Source organism: Rhincodon typus, chromosome 2 (genome assembly GCF_021869965.1).
Source record: "Rhincodon typus isolate 14 chromosome 2, sRhiTyp1.1, whole genome shotgun sequence".
NCBI classification, from domain to species: domain Eukaryota; kingdom Metazoa; phylum Chordata; class Chondrichthyes; order Orectolobiformes; family Rhincodontidae; genus Rhincodon; species Rhincodon typus.
In genome coordinates this window covers 91,897,730-91,916,838 of record NC_063333.1, presented here as the reverse complement: position 1 = coordinate 91,916,838, position 19,109 = coordinate 91,897,730, and the positions used below count along the sequence as shown (strand labels likewise).

Below are 19,109 nucleotides of genomic sequence, written 5' to 3'. Positions count from 1 at the left end.
TTCTGTTGGCCTTTAAAGATTTCCCAGTCTACTAATTTCCCACTATTCTTTGCTTTTTTGTATGTATTTTTTTTTCAATCTGATACTTTCCTTTATTTCCTTAGACATCCATGGCTGACTATCTCTTTTCCTACAGTTCTTCCTCATCAATATACTTCTGCTGAACACTATGAAAAATCGTTTTGAAAGTCCTCCACTGTTCCTCAATTGACCCACCATAAAGTTTTTGCTCCCATTCTACCTTAGCTAACTCCTCCCTCATCCCATCATATTCTCTTTTGTTTAAGCACAGGACATTGGTACTGGATTTAACCTTCTCATGCTCCACCTGATATCGCTCCTTCCGAGAGGATCCCTAACTGTGAGATCATTAATTATTCCTGTCTCATTACACAGGACTAGATCTAGGATAGCTTGCTCCCTCGTAGGTTCCATTACATATTTTCCAAGGAAATTAACGTGGATGCATTCTATGAACCCCTCCTCAAGGCTACCATGACCAACCTGGTTTGACCAATTGATATGTAGATTAAAATCCCCCATGATAATTGCTGTACCATTTTTACATGGATTAGCTATTTCTATGTTTTTTGCCTGCCCCACCACGATGTCATTATTTGGTGGCCTATAGACCACACCTATCAGTGACTTCTTCTCCCTGCTATTCCTAACTTCCAGCCAAATGGATTCAACCTTTTGTTCAGTAGAACCTATATCATCTCTCACTACCGCCCTGATATCATCCTTAAAAATCAGAGCGACACCACCTCCCTTACCTTCCTGTCTGTCCTTCTGAACAGTTTGATACCCCTGGATATTTAACTCCCAGTCATGACCATCCTGCAACCATGTCTCTGTGAAGGCCACTAAATCATACCCATTTGCCATGATTTGAGCTGTCAACTCATCCACCTTGTTTCGAATGCTCCGAGCATTCAGATAAAGTGCCCTTATGCCAGTTTTTGCACCTTCTTTTTGAGTCCTATCACCTCCATTACTAACAGCTCTTGAGTTCTCCTTCCCTTTAACTTTTTTCCTAATTTTCAATGGAGTTGAAGCTTCCTTGTCACCTGCTAACCTGCTGCTTTGCCTTCCATTTATTGTTATACTCCCTGTACGCTCACTCCTCCCTTCCCCCCTACTTACAGCTAAGTACATATTACAGCTATGTATCCCAAAAGACATGTATTTTAGTAAGTGGCATTCCATAGCTACAACTCATAAGAGACATTCACAGCCTATAACAAAACAGTTATTCCATTCATTAACAGAATCACACTGCAGCACAAATATTCAGGCTCATCTTGGCATCTTGACATTGTCTTCTTGTTACATACAAATAGTCCATCTGTGGCAGGACAATCAGTATGCACAATCTTGGTGTAGTCACAATTCATGAGTTTCAAATGACACACACTGTGGAAGAACAGATGTACCACAATTGCATCAGTTGGAGTTGAAGATGTTCTCAATGTTGATCTGTTACACTTTAACCAGAATCAGGCTGAACAGCTAAAATCAACAGCTGCCAAAGATGAGCAGTTATAAGAGCTGCAAACGATCATCATCTTGGGTTGGTCATACAGTATTAAAGATATACCTGAGCAGATTTCTTTATTTTGGCTATGCAGAGATGAACTTGGTATATTGCAACGATTCATTTTCAAGGGCAACCAGGTCCTAAAGCTACACCAAGAATTCATGTCTACATTACACCAGAGACACAAGGGTGTTGAACACACAAGATGGCATGTGAATCTGTACTGACTAGGAATGAATCAGGATAGTTAGAGACTCATGAATGCAAAGATGTATTCCAAATGTATTAGCCCCAGTACCAGGGAGAGGCAGGAGTTTCTATATCCATATCATGTTCCATCCAATACAACAGACCTACTCATTGCACATGTGAGGTTACATCCTTGTGATGGATTACTTCTCCAAACTTCCCATCATTCAATCACTTAACACAACGAGTGCAATTATTATTGATACGATAACCATTAATTTATGTTTATTAGGTATCCTGGAATGATAGTATCTGACAATGTACCACTGTTTGCTGGCAAACCATTTAAAGATGTCCACCAAGTGGAATTTCAAATCATCACCCCACTATTCACACTCAAAGGTCTAGCAGAATGCATGGTCTATTTTATCAAAGCTACGATCATCAAGTGTCAAGAAGCAAACAAGACTTTTACATGTCGTTTTTGTGCAACATTAATGGAGAAAGAATTACCTTCCTCAGCACAACCTAGCCTGGGAAGGCAAATGTGAATGATATTGCTCCACAACCAATTGTCCACACCATACTGAGATATAGGATATTCTTCTTCAAAGGAGAATGAAAGAGATAAATAACAATGAGCAGGTAGTGAATGACCAAAACTGTATGCTGGGCAGAGAGTATGAGTTGTCAACACTCTGAAGAGTTATTTTGATGTTTGAATTGTCAGTTTGTAAACTGTGTTTTACCTGCTTGCGTAATTACTGAATTAACAGCACACACCTATGTAGAACCATCTATATCTGTTTGGGAAAAGTTTTTATCTTTGGAAAAAGAGGAATATGGAGTTATGTCTCACAGTCAATATGTCTATTTAAGTGACATACCCTTGATATCATTACAGCATTGAATGTGATTTAGAGTATAAAGCCCTCAACACTATCTTAACTCAGATCACTTGAAGCACGACACGCAACCACAAGAATGCTCTTTTCTCATAAATGGGTGGTTTAATACTAGCCCAGATGCTGATGCAGCTGTGGAAGTAAGTCTGTATATAATAGCCAGCTGCAATAAGCATTTGTTGGATCTTTCAATGTCGTGTTATCCAGACCTAGTTTCTTCTAAGGGATAAGATAAGCATTGCCACATCATGTAAAGATATCCTGCTGGAGGCAAAGCTGACATCACCTGGGGGTTATCATTAATCAAAAACTGACTGGACCAGCCGGATAACTACTGTGGTTACAAGGCAAGGTCCAACTCACAAACTTCTACCATCAAAAAGGACAGGGACAGAAGATTCACTGGAACACAACTGCCTGCTAGCTCCCTCCAAGCCACACATCATCCTGACTGAGAATTATTGCTGATCTTTCGCTGTCAATGGATCAAAATCCTGGATTTTAGATCAAGACTCCGTATGTAAGTGTAACATTATGCAAAATGAAAAATTGCCCCTGGGCATGCACAAACATAGACTGTGAAGTCAGTGGATGGTGACAAACTGTGGAGGCATCTGTATATCTGCCATTGATTTCATCAGTGATGCCAACACTTGTGCAGATGACACCACCAAGGCCGCACATACACAGGCAGCCCTCATACGATTATTGCAATTGCTTATGTGCTGCTAACAGCCTGAAGGTATTACTTCACTTTCCTGACTGTGTCTCCTTGATCACCGCTCCTCTGATTACTCATTCAGTACCATTACCGCATACTCTCACTTCCCTCATTATAACTGCATGTGTTTGATACAATCATGGTAATATATTGCCTTCTGGATCAGTTATACATTCTTTTCCCTGTCATTCCCTGCACTTGTTTTCTATTTATTTGAAACAGCAGGCATTTCAATTTCAGAACCACATAACTGATCTTAGCTGATAGCCCAACAATTAATTAATAGAGTTTATCTGGTACTCTTTCTCGGCCTCTTCAGAAATTTCCTATTAATTAAATCTTTTTCTTACATGTTCTGCTGTCAATATGCTCCATGTATTATTTTTGTACCTTAATGCCCAGTGAAAATACCCTTTTACTGAGATCAGAAACTTTCTTTGGTGAAGGATTGAGAATTGTTCAACATGATTAACAGAATTACAGAATTGTTATGGTTCACAAGGAGGCCATTTGATTCTCAGAATGAGCACTATGATGTAGTTGCAGTCATTTGCCTTTTGCTCATAACCCTGCACATTGTTTCTACTTAAATAATCATCTAATGCTCTTTTGAATGCCTCAAATGAACCTGTCTTTACCACACTTCCAGGTAGTATATTCCAGACCACTAATACTATTTATGTGGAAATGTTTTTATTCGTGCATCATATTCACTTTTTTCCCAAATATGTGTCCACTCATTCATGATCCCTTGATGAGTAGGAATCATTTCCCCCTAAGCACTCTGTTCAGACCCCTCATGACTTTGATAACTTCTATAAAGTTCTTCTTAGCCTTTGTCAATCTCATACCTGCACCATGCATCTGATGCATATGCTTCAACTTGCTGCCAATAAATGTTCTATCGTCAACACATAATTTGCCAGATTTGATGATTCTGAAGTATTGATTGGCTGCCAGCTTAACCGGGCAGATTTGACTGCCCAGTGCTTCATGTGGTCATGGGGATAAAGATTAAATGGAACACATGGAATACATGCTTCCACTAGTGGCCAGTTAGGTTAAAATTAATCCCAAAATTTAAGTTTGAGCCTATTCATTATTATTTACCAGAGAGTCTGCTTGGACATAATTTCCAACTTTTACAGTGTTTAAAATGCAATCAGTTTACAACCACTTTATGTGACCATACTTCACACCCCTAGATAAGTATAGAGAGGATTGTAACTCAGATTAAAAAGTAAGTTTTAAGTAAGCTCTCAAAAGGGACAGCATCCCTGAAAAATTTCTTACCATCTCATGTCAAGAAAACCTCAATTAATGAGATCTGGAAGCTTGCCATTTTTAGTAAAAGGAAACTAAGCCCAAAAGTTACATCTCGTTCTGAATTCATCTAATTGTGCAGGTGTTAACCCTATCACTCTCATATTTGCATTCAAAAACCTTTGTTAAAATGCCTATACTTTTAATGTCCTTTTGTGGTCAACAATTCTTGTGTTTTCTTTGAATTGTTTCACATAATTATGCCATTCTAACGTTCCATTACCTCAAAAAATAACACAGAGTTATTATGCAAGAATTATGAAACACAATTTAATGTAGAAAATAGCATCAAAACATATTTTTCATTTATTACGTTATATCAGTTCATATCATGAAAAAATAATAACCTCTGAAATAAGACTCATTTTGGACTTGAAATAGAAACTTTGTTTGTCTCTCAAAAGGTGTTTCCAGACCTGTTGACCTTTTCCAATGCTTTATTTTTATTTTATAAGAATAGATTATTATTTCATAAATAAATGATGCCAGCTCACTCCCCAATTGATTTAACAGGAAAATTGAAAGTTGTTTTTGGCGTGTACATGCATTCACAAAATCATAGATCATAAAATTTTACAGCACAATAGGTGATTTGGTCTATCGTGTATGACCTAACTGAGAAAATGCATACAATCTGCATTTTTTGATACCTAGTAGATGATTAATTAAACTACACCCCTCCACAAACATCATAGTCAAGTTTGATGGAAATGGATTTTGGTGTCTCAATGAGTAAAGGAATAAAGGGAGCTGGTAGGAAAGTGAGATAACAAGGTGTAGAGCTGGATGAACACAGCAGGCCAAACAGCAACCAGCTTTCCTGCTCCTATGATGCTGCTTGGCCTGCTGTGTTCATCCAGCTCTACACCTTGTTATCTCAGATTCTCCAGCATCTGCAGTTCCTACTATCTCTGGTAGGAAAGTGAGACCATTGTCCAAGATCAAACATGATCATATTGAATGAGAGAGCAGGCTAGATCTGCCATATGGTCTTGTCCAGTCACTATTTCTTATGTTATTTTGATCTTATGGAGGATGGTATTGCAGCTCCAATAAGCTGTGCAGCTGAATAGTGGCTTGAATTTGTACCTGGTATTTGCAACTTGTTGAGAATATGGTGTTGGCTACACAGTTAATATCTATTCAAGACTAATCATTTCCTTACAAGAAGTGAAGGAATAATGGGGAAAATAATTCCAAGGTGTGCTAAATTGACATATCAGTGATTGCATTACCAAAGGCTTCAGTCTTTGGATGAAACATTAAGGTGGGTTAAAAATTCCTCCCACAATCAACACCACCAAAAACAGACAAACTGATTATTTGTCTCATTACCAGTTGTTTGATTTCGATGTACGCAAAATGTCTACTAGCTTTGCCTATAAAACAGTTGCAAACTGCACTTCAAAGTAATTCATTGTGAAGGACACTTGTACACTTCTGAGATATGATGAGATAAATAGAATTGTTTCTTTTTGATTTTGAAGATTAATCTCAGTTTCTTTCTGAACTGCATGCATCTGCTCTCTGTTTGTTATCCCGGTTTTTCTTGGTGAGAAATAAGAGTGACAGAGGTCTTAAAAAAAGGGCTAATAACCTCTACAGTAGGTATTGACTGCAGGACGTTTTTGATTTACTTTGCATCCTAAATAATTGAGAAAATGCTAGGTCACACTTCAAAGTTTTTATAAAGAAGTTGATTGCAGAATGCTCTCTGTGGATGTACTGTATTCCCCAGAGGTTCTGATATTTTGTCTAAATGTCTCAGTGGTGTCAAACCTATATCACCTTTTCCTTAATATGAATATATGGGCTGAATTGGATTATTACCATATATATCTAAGATTCAAAAGATGCTCAATTTAATTTGCACTTGAAATTATTTACACATAAAGTCCAGAGTGATGATACTATCTCCCTATATAAGCATAGTATAATCTGAATGAAATGAGTTACCTTTTTGCCAGAGTAATCAAAGATGAAGCTAAATAATGATGGATAAACTGAGGTTGTAGACTTGCTTGGCCAAGGCAGTGTGTTTGATTGTAAACGTTTCGTCACCCTGCTAGGTAACGTTGTCAGCGCGCCTCCGGTGAAGCATTGGTGCTCTGGCCCGCTTGTTATTTATATGCCTTGGTTTGCTGGGGTGGTTGGCATCACTTATATTGGGTCCAGTTCAATGTGTTTGTTGATGGAGTTCCAGTTGGAATGCCAGGCCTCCAGGAATTCCCTGCCATGTCTCTGTTGAGACCAATGAGAATTGGTCATGTCTCTCGGGGGCTAGTATTGTTCGTGTATCTTCATTGTCAGTTTTCTTCCAGTTTGGCCTATTTAATGTTTCTCACAGTCCTTGAATGGTATTTTGTATATTACATTAGTCTTATTGGTTGTGGGTATGGGATCCTTTACGTTCATTAGTAGCTGTCACAGGGTGGCTGTTGGTTTGTGGGCCACCCTGATACCTCGGGGTCTGAGTATTCTTGTGGTCATCTCCGATATGTCTCTGATGTGTGGTAGGGTGACTGGTGTGTCTGGCCATGTTGTGTCTTCTTGTTGTGGTCTGTTTGACAGTCTGAATTCGACTGGGACAACACATCCATAATAGCACAAGCCAAAATGGGACATGCCAGGACCTGATATACAAACCACTGAAAATCAGAACTGGAAGTGATGCCAACCACCCCAGCAAACCAAGGCAAATAAATAACAAGCAGGCCAGAACACGAATGCTTCACTGGAGGCGCACTGATGATGTTACCTGTCAGGGTGATGAAACGTCTGCAATCAAACACACTGGCTTGGCGAGCAAGTCTACAACCTCATCCACAGCCCGAGCTACAAATCGTCTCAAAAACTTTAGACAGATAAACCGTTATTGCTTCAACATGCATCTAAACTAATATAGCTAATCTCTTCATTAGATTTACACTTTTAAATTATTATTTGTATTTAAATTTAATTATAACAATCTTAAATTGTACTGGACATTTAAGTAGAAATTGTAAACTTATAAAGGTAAGTTGTTAAGGGTATAAAAGTCATTTCTGCATCTTGCACAATATGCATAGCAGTATGGCAAAATTATTCTGTCTGAGCTTGCCATCTATCTTAGCAAAGTTCATTTTCAAGGTCACTAGCAAGTTAACAGCTTGCAAATGACTTGTTCCTCAGATAAATTGACTCATGATTCTTTCTTTTGATTTCTGTCTGGAACTGGCCATCATTGTATTTCCTTCTCATTCTGGCTCTGCTGAGATTCCCTGAGCACATTTGTCAGTATTGCTATGTTATACCTTCTGGCCTTAGAGTCATAAGCATTTAATTACATGGCAGTATTCTTTACAAATTTTACATTTGTCAGCCAAACACTGAACCTCTATTAACCTTACAATTACAACTGTTCAAAATCTTTCTGACTTTCTGCCATTTAGCTTAGCTAGTTCAACTGCACTCTGGCCTGATGGTTTGCTTGTCTGCCAACTCTGACTTTGGTATGTCAAACGATGGATTTTTATATCTTAATTCTCACAGGTACAAGCTACCCTTCTAGAATTAAATTCTATCTTTGAAGAACAGGGTAATTAGTTTGTGTCCTTTCCGATGTATCTATTGTATTAAGAGTTCATTAGAACTCATGATCATCATGAGAACTGGGATTTCATGGCCTGCCTTTACCTTTTCACATTCTGTAGCTGCTAATTACAAACCTGTCCATGAGCTTTCAGGCTGATCAACTGGTTGGGGATACGTTAGTGGTTGTTAATTTCTTTTTTTCGTTTGTGGTTAAAAATACTTAAGCTAATTTTTCATTGCATATAATCCTCCACGTCACTCTAGAATTCAGAAATGTACGGCAGAATTTTACACATCCCTGAAGGCAGGTTTGCAGGCACTGGGCAGAAAAAAGTGCCATTGGCACCAGCCTCTGCCCAGCCACAATTTTAAAATTAATAGTCACTTATGAAATATATCCCACCTCTGCTGTTATTTTGCGGGTAGGAAACTGAGACCAGCGGTAGGTCAGAAACACAGCAGGTAAGACTGCACATGGTTCAAGTGGAAAAGAGTTGGGTTGGCCTTCAAGCTCCAGCCATCCCAAATTTTCCCTCACCCTTGCCCTGTCCATCCTTACATCCTTTGACAATATACTTATTTAAGTTTTATATTTCTACCTAAATGTCCAGTCAGATTTTTGAACATCCATCACAAGCCAGATGCAAGGAAAGTAGAGGGGTAGGAAGTGAAGTATTGTCAAGGCCAGGCTAGCAGGCCCTCGTAAGGGGAACATTTATGAATGACAATATCCCACTGGTAATAAAGAATGACTGTTTCTTTTGACCAGGCTTCCTCAAATTGCATTCCCAAATTGAGCTTATAATTGCAAAATTTGACTACAACATGTTGTTTACTATAGAGATTTGGTTGGTTTTTTTCCCTGCTGATATATTTTTATTTTTCATGTGCAGGGCAATACTTTTGCATTTTTAATTAATGGCCTTAGTTGTTGCTGAAAATGAAATAACACCAAATCGGTGATGATGTGAATTCTTTGGGGTTGCCAAGAATACTTCATGATTTAAATGAGGAAGATAAGTTCATAAGGATCCACCAAATGTAGATATTGCAACAATAAAGAAATCATATACACTATTCTAAATCCTGGGAGCATACCTTTGGTCACATCAGAAGGGCCATTCTTTCATTTTTTTAAGTTTGCAAGAGAAAAAGGATAATTCCAAATGAGACGGTTTGAACCTCAGATCTCTAGAAGTGTTTCATAGCAGTGGTAGTTACCACAGCATTAGGCTTTTTTGCTACTGCATCTTCCAAGGACAGTGACACCGGTTAGATTAGTCTGTAGCGCTCAAATATATTAATCAACTAACATGAGCCAAATTTTAACTCACTCAGAATGCATTCACTTTTTTAAAAAAAAATCACTCATGGGTTGTGGGAGACACTGGCTGCGCCAGTATTTATTGCCCATTCCTAGATTCCCCAGAAAAGGCAAGCTGCCTTCTTGAACTACTGAAATCCATTTTGTGTAGATACACCCACAATTTATTAGGGATAATGTTCCAGGATTTTGACCAAGTGACACTGAAGTAATGGCGGTATGCTACCAAGTCGGGATAGTGAGTGGCATGGAGAGGAACTTGCAGGTGGTAGTGTTCACATGTATTTCTCGCCCCTATTCTTGTATATGGTAATGGTTGTGGGTTTGGAAGGTGCTAGATTCTAAGGAGCCTTGGTGAGTTTCTGCAGTGCACCTTGTAGATGTACACACTGCTGCTGTTGAGCACTGGTGGTGGAGGGACTGAATGTTTCTGGTGCCAATCAGTTGGATATATCTGTCCTGGATGGTGTCAAGCTTCTTGAATGCTCTTTGACTGTGCTCATCAGTTCCCCAGGTCCTGACGGATTTTATGGGCCTTAAAAGAAGTAGCTAGTGGAATAGTTGATGCATTGGTTATAATTTTACAAAAATCATTAGATTCAGGGAAGCTTCATTTTTATTCTTAAAGATAGGGAGGCTGAAAACAGGAAATAATTGGCCAGTTAGCTTAATATCTGTCATGGGGAAAGTGTTAGAAACTATTATTAAGATGTTATAACAGGACACTTGAATAAGTTCAAGGCAAAGCTAACATGGTTTTGTCAAAGGGACATTATGTTTAAGTAATTGGAGTTTTTGAAGAAGTAACTTCTGCTGTAGATAAAGGAGAACCAATGGATGTATTGCATTCAGATTTCCAGAAAAAAATGATAAGGTGCCACATCAAAGGTTATTGCAGAATAAAAAACTCATAGTGTGGAGTTGACATATTGGCATGGTACAAGATTGGCTGCTAACATGAAACAGATAGTAGAAATAAATGGGTCTTTTTCAGGCTGGCAAAACATCATGATCAAAAACAAAGTTGTTGGAAAAGCTCAGCAGGTTTGGCAGCATCTGTGAAGGAAAAAACAGAGTGAATGTTTTGGGTCTGGTAACCCTTCCTCAGAACATGAAATTGGCAGAATAATGGTGCGTCTCAGTTCTGAGGAAGGGTCACTGGATCTGAAACGTTAACTTGTTTTTTTCCTTCATAGATGCTGCCAGACCTGCTGAGGTTTTCCAGCAACTTTGTTTTTGTTCCTGATTTACAGCATCCGCAGCTGTTTTTTATTTAGAGCACCATGAGTGTGTGCTACAGGGGTCAGCACTGGGGCCTGAACTCTTTACAATTTATATAAATGATTTAGATGAATGAACCAAAAGCATGATATCTAAATTTGCTGATGATATAACATTAGGTGGGAAAGTGGGTTGTGAAGAGGACATAAGGAGTCTGCACGTGGATATAAATAGGTTAAGTGTATGAACAAAGATCTGACAAACTGACAAATGCCGAACAATGTAGGAAAGTGTGAAATTTCCCATTTTAATGTAAATAATGTTAAAAAAAAATTATCTGAGTGGTGAGAGATTGCAGAGCTCTGCTATGCAGAGAGACCTGGGTATCCAGGCTAATATGCAGGTAGTGCAAGTAATCAGGAAAACTAATAGAATGTTACAATTTATTACAAGGGGAATTGAATGCAAGAGTAAGGAGGTTATGCTTCAGTTATACAGGGCATTGATGAGACCACATCTGGAGTACTTTGAACAGTATTAGTCACTGTGCGTATGGAAGAATGTTACTGCATTGGAAGCAGTTCAGAGAAAGTTGACCAGACTAATACCTGAAATGAGTGGATTGTCTTATGATGAAAGGCTAGACAGGCTAGGCCTGTATCTTCTGGACTTTAGAAGAGTCAGAGGTGACTTAATTGAAACATATACAATCCTGAGGGTCACGAATGGATGGATGTTGAAAAGATGTTTCCTCTTCTGGCAAAATCTAGGAGTCGGGTCATAGTTTAAAAATAAGGGGTCTCCTGCTTAAAACAGAGATAAGGAAACTTTACTTTCTCTCAGAGGATTGAGAGTCTTTGGAATTCCTATTCTCAAAAGGCAGTGGATGCAGAATCTTTAAATATTTTTAGAGTGGAGCTGGAGAGATTCTTGAATAACAAGGAGGTGAAAGAATATCAGGGCTGTCCAGGAATGTACAGCCATAATGTTCTGGAATTGCGGAGCAGGTTCAAAGGGCTGAGTGGCCTACTCTTGTTCCTTTTCCATGTGTTCATCATATTCCATCACGCTCCTAACCTGTACCTTATAGATGGGGTCAGGCTTTGAAGAGTTAGGAGATGAATTAGTTGTGGTAGGATTCCTAGCTTCTGACCTGCTCTTGTAGCCACATTAATTATATGGCTATTCCAGTTCAGTTTCTGATCTATGATAACTCACTGGATGTTGGTAGAGGGAACTTCATCAATAATAGTCAAGGAGGTGAGGGTTAGATGCTCTTTTGTTGGATACAGACATTGCCTGACACTTATGGGACACGAACATCATTTTAAAGTTAAAATCAGGCTCACAGTTTTGAAATAGCTTTGATATCATGTCTGTGGAAAGAGTATCACCTGGACAGAACATGCAACAGTCATAGCATAGCAGACTTCCAAAATATCATGGCACACACGTAGGTATCAGGGCTCCTTATGTAAACCCTGTGGTCTAATGAACGAAAGGGTTTTCATTCTATTAATGTTCAAATGATGCAAAACTACAGAAACACCACTATCTCAGCAGCAGCTTGGAAATCTCCATTATGCAGCAGGCTAGGTGTAATTTAAAAGGTTTCACAGATTTGAGGAAGATGATCCTTGATGTCATGTATCCACAATGTAGAAAGAGCTAGAGAGGAAGAATTTGGCAACGTGTTCAGGTTTGTTACGGTAAAACACCTCATGAAAATACACAAACGATTTCTGAATGTTAAAAAATTTCAGAACACTCCAAAACTGCCCCAGGCAATCTCTATTACTCCTTGTGTGACTGAATTGTAATGCTGGTTTCACTGGCAGATTTAGCTGTAAGTACACCTGTTAGCCTTTAGCTATCACCACACAAGCTATTTAAGAATGTCAGAAGGAACGTAAGAACATGAGTAGGCCATTCAGTCTGTTAATTAGATTGCAGCTGATCATTTACCTCAGCACCAGTTTTCCATGCAACTCCATCCTGTTTGGGGTCATAGTATCCAGAAATCTATCAATTTCTGCCTTGAACTTGCTCAATTGTTGGGTTAACGCAGTCCTCTGGTGTAGAAAATTCCAAAGATTTGTTACTATCTAAGTGAGGAAATTCCTCTTCAAGTCAGTATGAAATGGCTTATTCAGAGGTGATGTCCCCTGATTGTAATGTCACCAGTGGGGGAAAATTCTATCTACACCCAAACTGCAACAATTTTGTATGTTTCAATTAGATTTTATTTTTCAAAAATGAAGAGAATATAGAGTCTTTTTTCTCAGTCTTTCCTCAACAGACAATCCTGCCATCCAAGAATTAGTTTGGTGAACCTTTGTTGCACAAGTTTCCCCAGTTCCTTTGTTTGGATATTAAGATATCCCAACCTCTTGCCATGTAAGAAATATTCTGTATTTCTGTTTTGTCTACTGTAACTTCACAGTTATTTAAATTACATACGCAATATCCTTTTCATTCACTTGGTCTGTCTAAATCCCCTTGAAGCTACCTCCATCATCGTTAAAGTTTAAATCTCTATCTAGTTTGTGTCATCAGAAAATTTGGCAATATTTCATTTGGTCCCCACATACAAACATTGGATATAGATTATTAACAGCTGTGGCACAAGCACTAATTCTTGCAGTGCACGCTAGTAATCCTGAAAATGAACCATTTATTCTTACCATCTGTTTTCTGACTTAACTAACTATCAAGCCATGCCAATATATTACCCCTAATCCTATGGCCTCTAATTTTGTTTACTAACCTCTGTTTAGGACCTTATCAAAAGCCTTCTGGAAATTTTGGCACAACCATCTCAACACCCTGAAAAAAAGACTCCAAAAGCTTTGGCATGCATGATTTACCTTTTATAAATGAATTTTGACTCCATCCAATTTTATTATTATTTTTTAAATGTCTAGTTATCACAGCCTTCATAATAGATTCCAATATTTGCCTTACTTTCGCCAGAAACATTTGCCAAATATTTTTTGTCATTTATATAAATGATTTGGATGTGAGCACAGGTGGTACGGTTAGTTAAGTTTGCAGATGACACAGAAATTGGTGGTGCAGTGGGCAGCTAAGAAGGTTACCTCAGACTACAACGGGACCTTGACCAGAAGGGCTGGTGCGCTGAGAAGTGGCAGATGGAGTTTAATTTAGATAAATGTGAGGTGCTGCATTTTGGAAAGGCAAATCAGGGCAGGACATATACAGTTAATGGTAAGGTCCTGGGGAATGTTGCTGAACAAAGAGACCTAGGAGTGCCAGTTCATAGTTCCTTGAAAATAAAGTTGCAGGTAGACAAGATAATGGAAAAGGAATTTGGTATGCTTGTCTTTATTTGTCTGTGCATTGAGTATAGGAGCTGGAAGGTCATGTTGCGGCTGTACAGGATATTGGTAAGGCCACTTTTGGAATATTGCATTCAATTCTGGTCTCCGTACTATAGAAGGATGTTGTGAAACCTGAAAGGGTTCAGAAAAGATGTACAAAGATGTTGCCAGAGTTGGAAGTTTGAGCTGTAGGGGGAGGCTGAATAGACTAGCGCTATTTTCCCTGGAGTGTCGGAGGCTGAGGGGTGACCTTATAGAAGTTTTTAAAATCATGAGGGGCATAATTAGGTTGAATAGCCAAGGTCTTTTTCCATTTTTATCTTTCCTTCTTGTCTTAATCAGTGGGACTGCATTTGTTACTTTTCACACCACAGGAACCTTTCCAGAATCTAGGGAACTTTGAAAGATAACTGCCAATAAATTTATTATCTGCATAGTCACCTCCTTCTACATTGTAGGATGTAGTCCATTTGGTCCAAGGGATTTATTGTCCTTCAACCAAGTCCGACTTCTTTATTGATACTAATTTCTTTCATTTCCTCAGTTTTGCAAGGGCCATTGTTTCCTGACATTTCTAGGAGATTTTCTGATTTTTCTCCTTGGATAAAGACACAAAGTAACTGTCTTTTTTAATTTTCCTATTCTCCATTATAAATTCTCCTTTCTATGCCTGTCCTTACTTGTCCTTTTTCCTTTTCCAAGTGATTATCCTTAACACAAAATGGCCCCCAAGCATGTGCAGGTGTGGGCTGTGACATCAACTGGCCACAACAGGCTCCTGAAGCAACTGTGTATGACAATTGTCATCATCACACTCCGTATATAGTGCCATTTGTACTGAGGTTGTTGCAACTTCACATGCACTGCTGATGTTGCTCCCCTTCTCACTGGTAGAGAAGGAGGAAGAGGTTGAGGAGGAGACTGGGCTGATGGAGAGACAAAGGATGTGGCTCATGAAACGAGGAGACTCATGAGGCCAGAGATGTTGGGACTGACAAAGGGGAGCTTCCCCACAGTGATGTCATCTCTTCAGCTGCCCTCCTTCACTGCCTTCCTCAATCTGGGAGGCCATGCCTAGCTATTGCTGCATATCCGAAATCTGAAAACGGAGTTAGTCAGTAAGAGCAATTGAAAAAAGGGACACCAATGCAGCAGCAGCCCCAGCCCAAGGCCTCTTGTTACTGGAAGAGCTCAATGTCAGACAGTGCAGTGACTGGAGGGGGCTGGGTGGCAGGGTAAATGAGGTGAAGGACTGGCAGCCAAGGATGGGAAGGAGAAGCTCCTCTTCATTAGCTCCAGGCTGCAACTCCACTTTGTTAGGCCTTGGATCACATCTGAGCAGATGCTTTCTAGTGTTTTTCGTTGCTTTGTAATTACATCGAGGGTCTCTTTGCATGCTCACAAAAGTGGTGTTTAAGTATTCACAGCCTTTATGTTCTATCCAAAAGAAGCTTTCATTGCCTACCTTAGCATATCTCATTAGCTTCCATTCATATTCTCTTTTCCCATTATGAGTTCCTTGGTCATCCTCTGTTGATTCCAAATTTGTTCCAACTCTCTGGTTTACCACTTTTCCTGGCCACATTATAAACCATTTCCTTTGATTTAATACAACTTTAACTTCTATTCTTAATGACATTTGATCACTAGTGCACATCATTAAAACTGTAGAGGGTCACATTTTTGTGGATTTGGGAAGATTTTCAGATTTTCGGGAATGCTACCTGGGATCTCAATGTGGAAATTCTGCCTTCATTTTAAACAGATCCAATTTTGCCAGTAAGGGAAAGAGAGCAGAGCATAAACATAAAGGGGGGATACCTAATTCAGTAGGAGAATTTATCTCACTCGTAAGTTAAACAAGGTGACATTTTAGCTGTTGCTTGGGCCTTTGCCCATAGTGTGGGAGTTATGAATTGATGGAGTAGCCATAAACATGCTTAAAGAATGGGTAAGGTCTGTACCACTGTCATGATTTAAAGTTCTTTTTAAATTCCCTGTAGTTTAAACTTTGACTAAAAATAATACAGCTGTTAGTGAGAATTAAACAAAACCCTGTACTAGACTGCTTTGATTAAAAGGTGTAGATTAGAAAAAACCTCAGTGGCATCTATTTGTGAAGTTTCAATCGAGTTAATTGCTAATGAGAGCTAGTATTATGTCATTATGAATGCTTTGCTGAGTTTAAAAAGCTACAATTATCTTAGTGTGGGCTTCTGAACTCATAGTTTGATTAATGATTTAAAAGTTTTGTGTACAGATTAGCTGTCTTTCATGTGGGTTTTGAATGGATGTAGTTGTTTCTATAAAATATTTATAATTTTAATAGATTTAAAAGCGTTTTTAAATGCTGTTTTCACAAACAAGTATGTTGTATTGGGTGAAAGACGTGAGTTAGCATTGAGTTGGTATGAAATGTAAAGGGAGATATGAGTTATCATTGTGTTTATGTGGAGGATATGAGAGATTCTGGATGTGGTTGGAAAACATGAGTTGGTATGGGTGTTGTGAAAGGCCTGTGGGGTGACTGGTAGGCATGAGTTGGCATTGTGTTGATATGAGGGCCCAAGGGATCTTGGTCATAGATGAAGACTATTTAATGGCATGAAGGGTATGAGAGGCAATGATGCAGAGTGATGAGTGATTTGGCAGTGGGTTGGCCTGTAGAGTGGGTGGAGGGATGAAGAGGTGTGAGGGTGAGAGCTAGAGGGCCGAACAACATTTCAAAGAAAGACACCTTAGCACTCACCCACCCCTGTGACTGCAAACCCTCACCTTCCAGGATCTGTGAGATGGAATCTATCTTCCCACCATCCACCATGGAATAAAAATCACACATTTCAGTATGCACTTTACCACAGTGCATTTGGTGAGTTGGGAAATCTCCTGAATTCTGCCTCAATAACCAAATGTAGCCAGATACCTTGTAGCTCTTCTGACTTTTCAGTCGATAGAATAGGGAAATTGGTCTGATTGCGCTGCAAATCAAAAATTAACTTTGGAACATATGTGCTGGATCCCAATGGAAATATATGTAACCTTGATGTGGTTATTGAAGAGCCTCTAGAATAATCTATTTCACATAATGCTTTCTTATATTGTAGGTTCTGTCTTTATTTTCAAATTAACTTCAAACCTTGCTTAGACAGAACAATTTCAGAAAGGCATGTTTTACTTATGGTTAACTTTAATTTTCATGAGCACAGTTTCCAGCACTTCTACATAATACAGTGATACAATAGTTTTGACACAATTCATGCAATAAATTGAAGCACCCAATACAATTAGTAATTGTTTTTGTGTACCATGCTGTTATTATAGTTACTCACTGCTTGTTTTCAATTGTAGCTGATTTTGGCCTTGCAAAACAGAAACAAGAAAACAGCAAAATGACTTCAGTTGTTGGGACTATACTATATTCCTGGTAAGTATAAGGCTGGAATTTAACTAACACCTTTGTTTGGATCTTGATAAACTACAGGATGACTGTGTTTCACAAAATATAATATGTTCTAGAGCTGGCTTACTGCAAATTATTTTGAAAATCAAGTTTAATATAATTGTGATCTATTCATTCTATTAAATTTAATAATTAATTCACATTGACTTGAATTTCATACGGATTTTCTGCTAGCCAGACATTCATTATTCCAGTGTAGATGGGAGTTGCACATGCGGATCCTGTGAAATCCCAATCATAAGACTCTCCAAATGAATTGCCAGGGGAATTGAAGATTCCGCTAGGCAATTCCACCACACCTAGGAAGTTTCCATTTAAATCAGAGAATTTGGAGGGTCCTGACCAAATTAAGTAAAATAGCTATTCGGGATAATTTAGGCTGTTAATTATACAGTCTGACTCGTAAAGTAACTATTCAACTGACTTCATATTTACCTCACACACACCTAACTACACCAAACCCAGACCCCTTACGGACCCCAGACCCTGACACAACCTCCCTCTGGGACACAACACCCCCGATACCCACTGGAACCCAATGTCCCCTCCCCTCCAGGCACCCGACAACTCCTCTGGGTCATGACACACCCCTCAGACCCAAAATCCCACCCTTATCAGCACCTGATTCCCCTCTGTTAGACCCAACTCTTTCCATCCAACACCACAAACCCAACCATCCTGCCTCGTCTCTGGTCAAAACCGTCCAAACTCCTCAACCGTTTCCTACGCTGGAGCTGACCCAACCCCACCAGACCCGACCCAACCCCTGAATACCCCCATGTGTCAAACCAACATTGCACCCCACCATTACACCCAACCCGACTCCCCTGCCACTGGATCTGACCACATATTCCCATCTCCCTGCCGGACCTGAATCAAGCCCCACTGCCAAACCAACACCCACCCCCTCCATGATTTCTCCCACTCACCCTGACCTTCCTATAACTGCATCACTTATTGGGTCCCTGGGCCACCTCATGCCCGGCGCACTATCCACTTCCCTCCTCTTCTCACAACATTCTGCACACCTGTAGCTGGCACACTACCCCAGATGGCATCCTACCAAACTGACATCCTGCTTTCCTGACACCCTACACTATACCCATATGGCACCTTATCCTCCCAGCGTCCGAACATTACACATCCCTGACATACTCGATCTCTGACAATAGCTGTCAAAGTGGTTGTTAGGACCTTTACATTTCAGAATACAACAGCTGACTGCTGTGTTTTCCTTCCTCTGATAATTCTGTGCTGTGATAGAACTGTCAGAATGAAAGTATGTCTCTACATTTCTGACGGTGACGTGAGTGGATTCTGTGTGAGATTGTTCCTCCCTGGAAAATCTGACACATTGTATTTGGACACCTGCTTTAGTCTTTGGTTCATGTCTAAACTGTCAGGTGATTGATTTGTAAGTTCTTAGTTACCCTATTACACAGCAGTTACCAATTATGTTACAAATTTGAGATATTAGTAAACTTATGCTTGTCTTTAAGCAAGTTGGTCACC

At 39.3% G+C, this 19,109-nt stretch overlaps 1 protein-coding gene across 1 annotated transcript in view; it reads left to right on the top strand.

Moving 5' to 3' along the window:
* Window positions 1–19,109, top strand: part of nek10 (NIMA-related kinase 10) — a 180,869-nt gene that overhangs the window by 106,712 nt on the left and 55,048 nt on the right. The window contains exon 20 of the mRNA XM_048608532.1: window positions 17,486–17,561. Within this exon, the coding sequence (XP_048464489.1) occupies window positions 17,486–17,561 (76 nt within the window). The remainder of the gene's footprint in view (window positions 1–17,485; window positions 17,562–19,109) is intronic.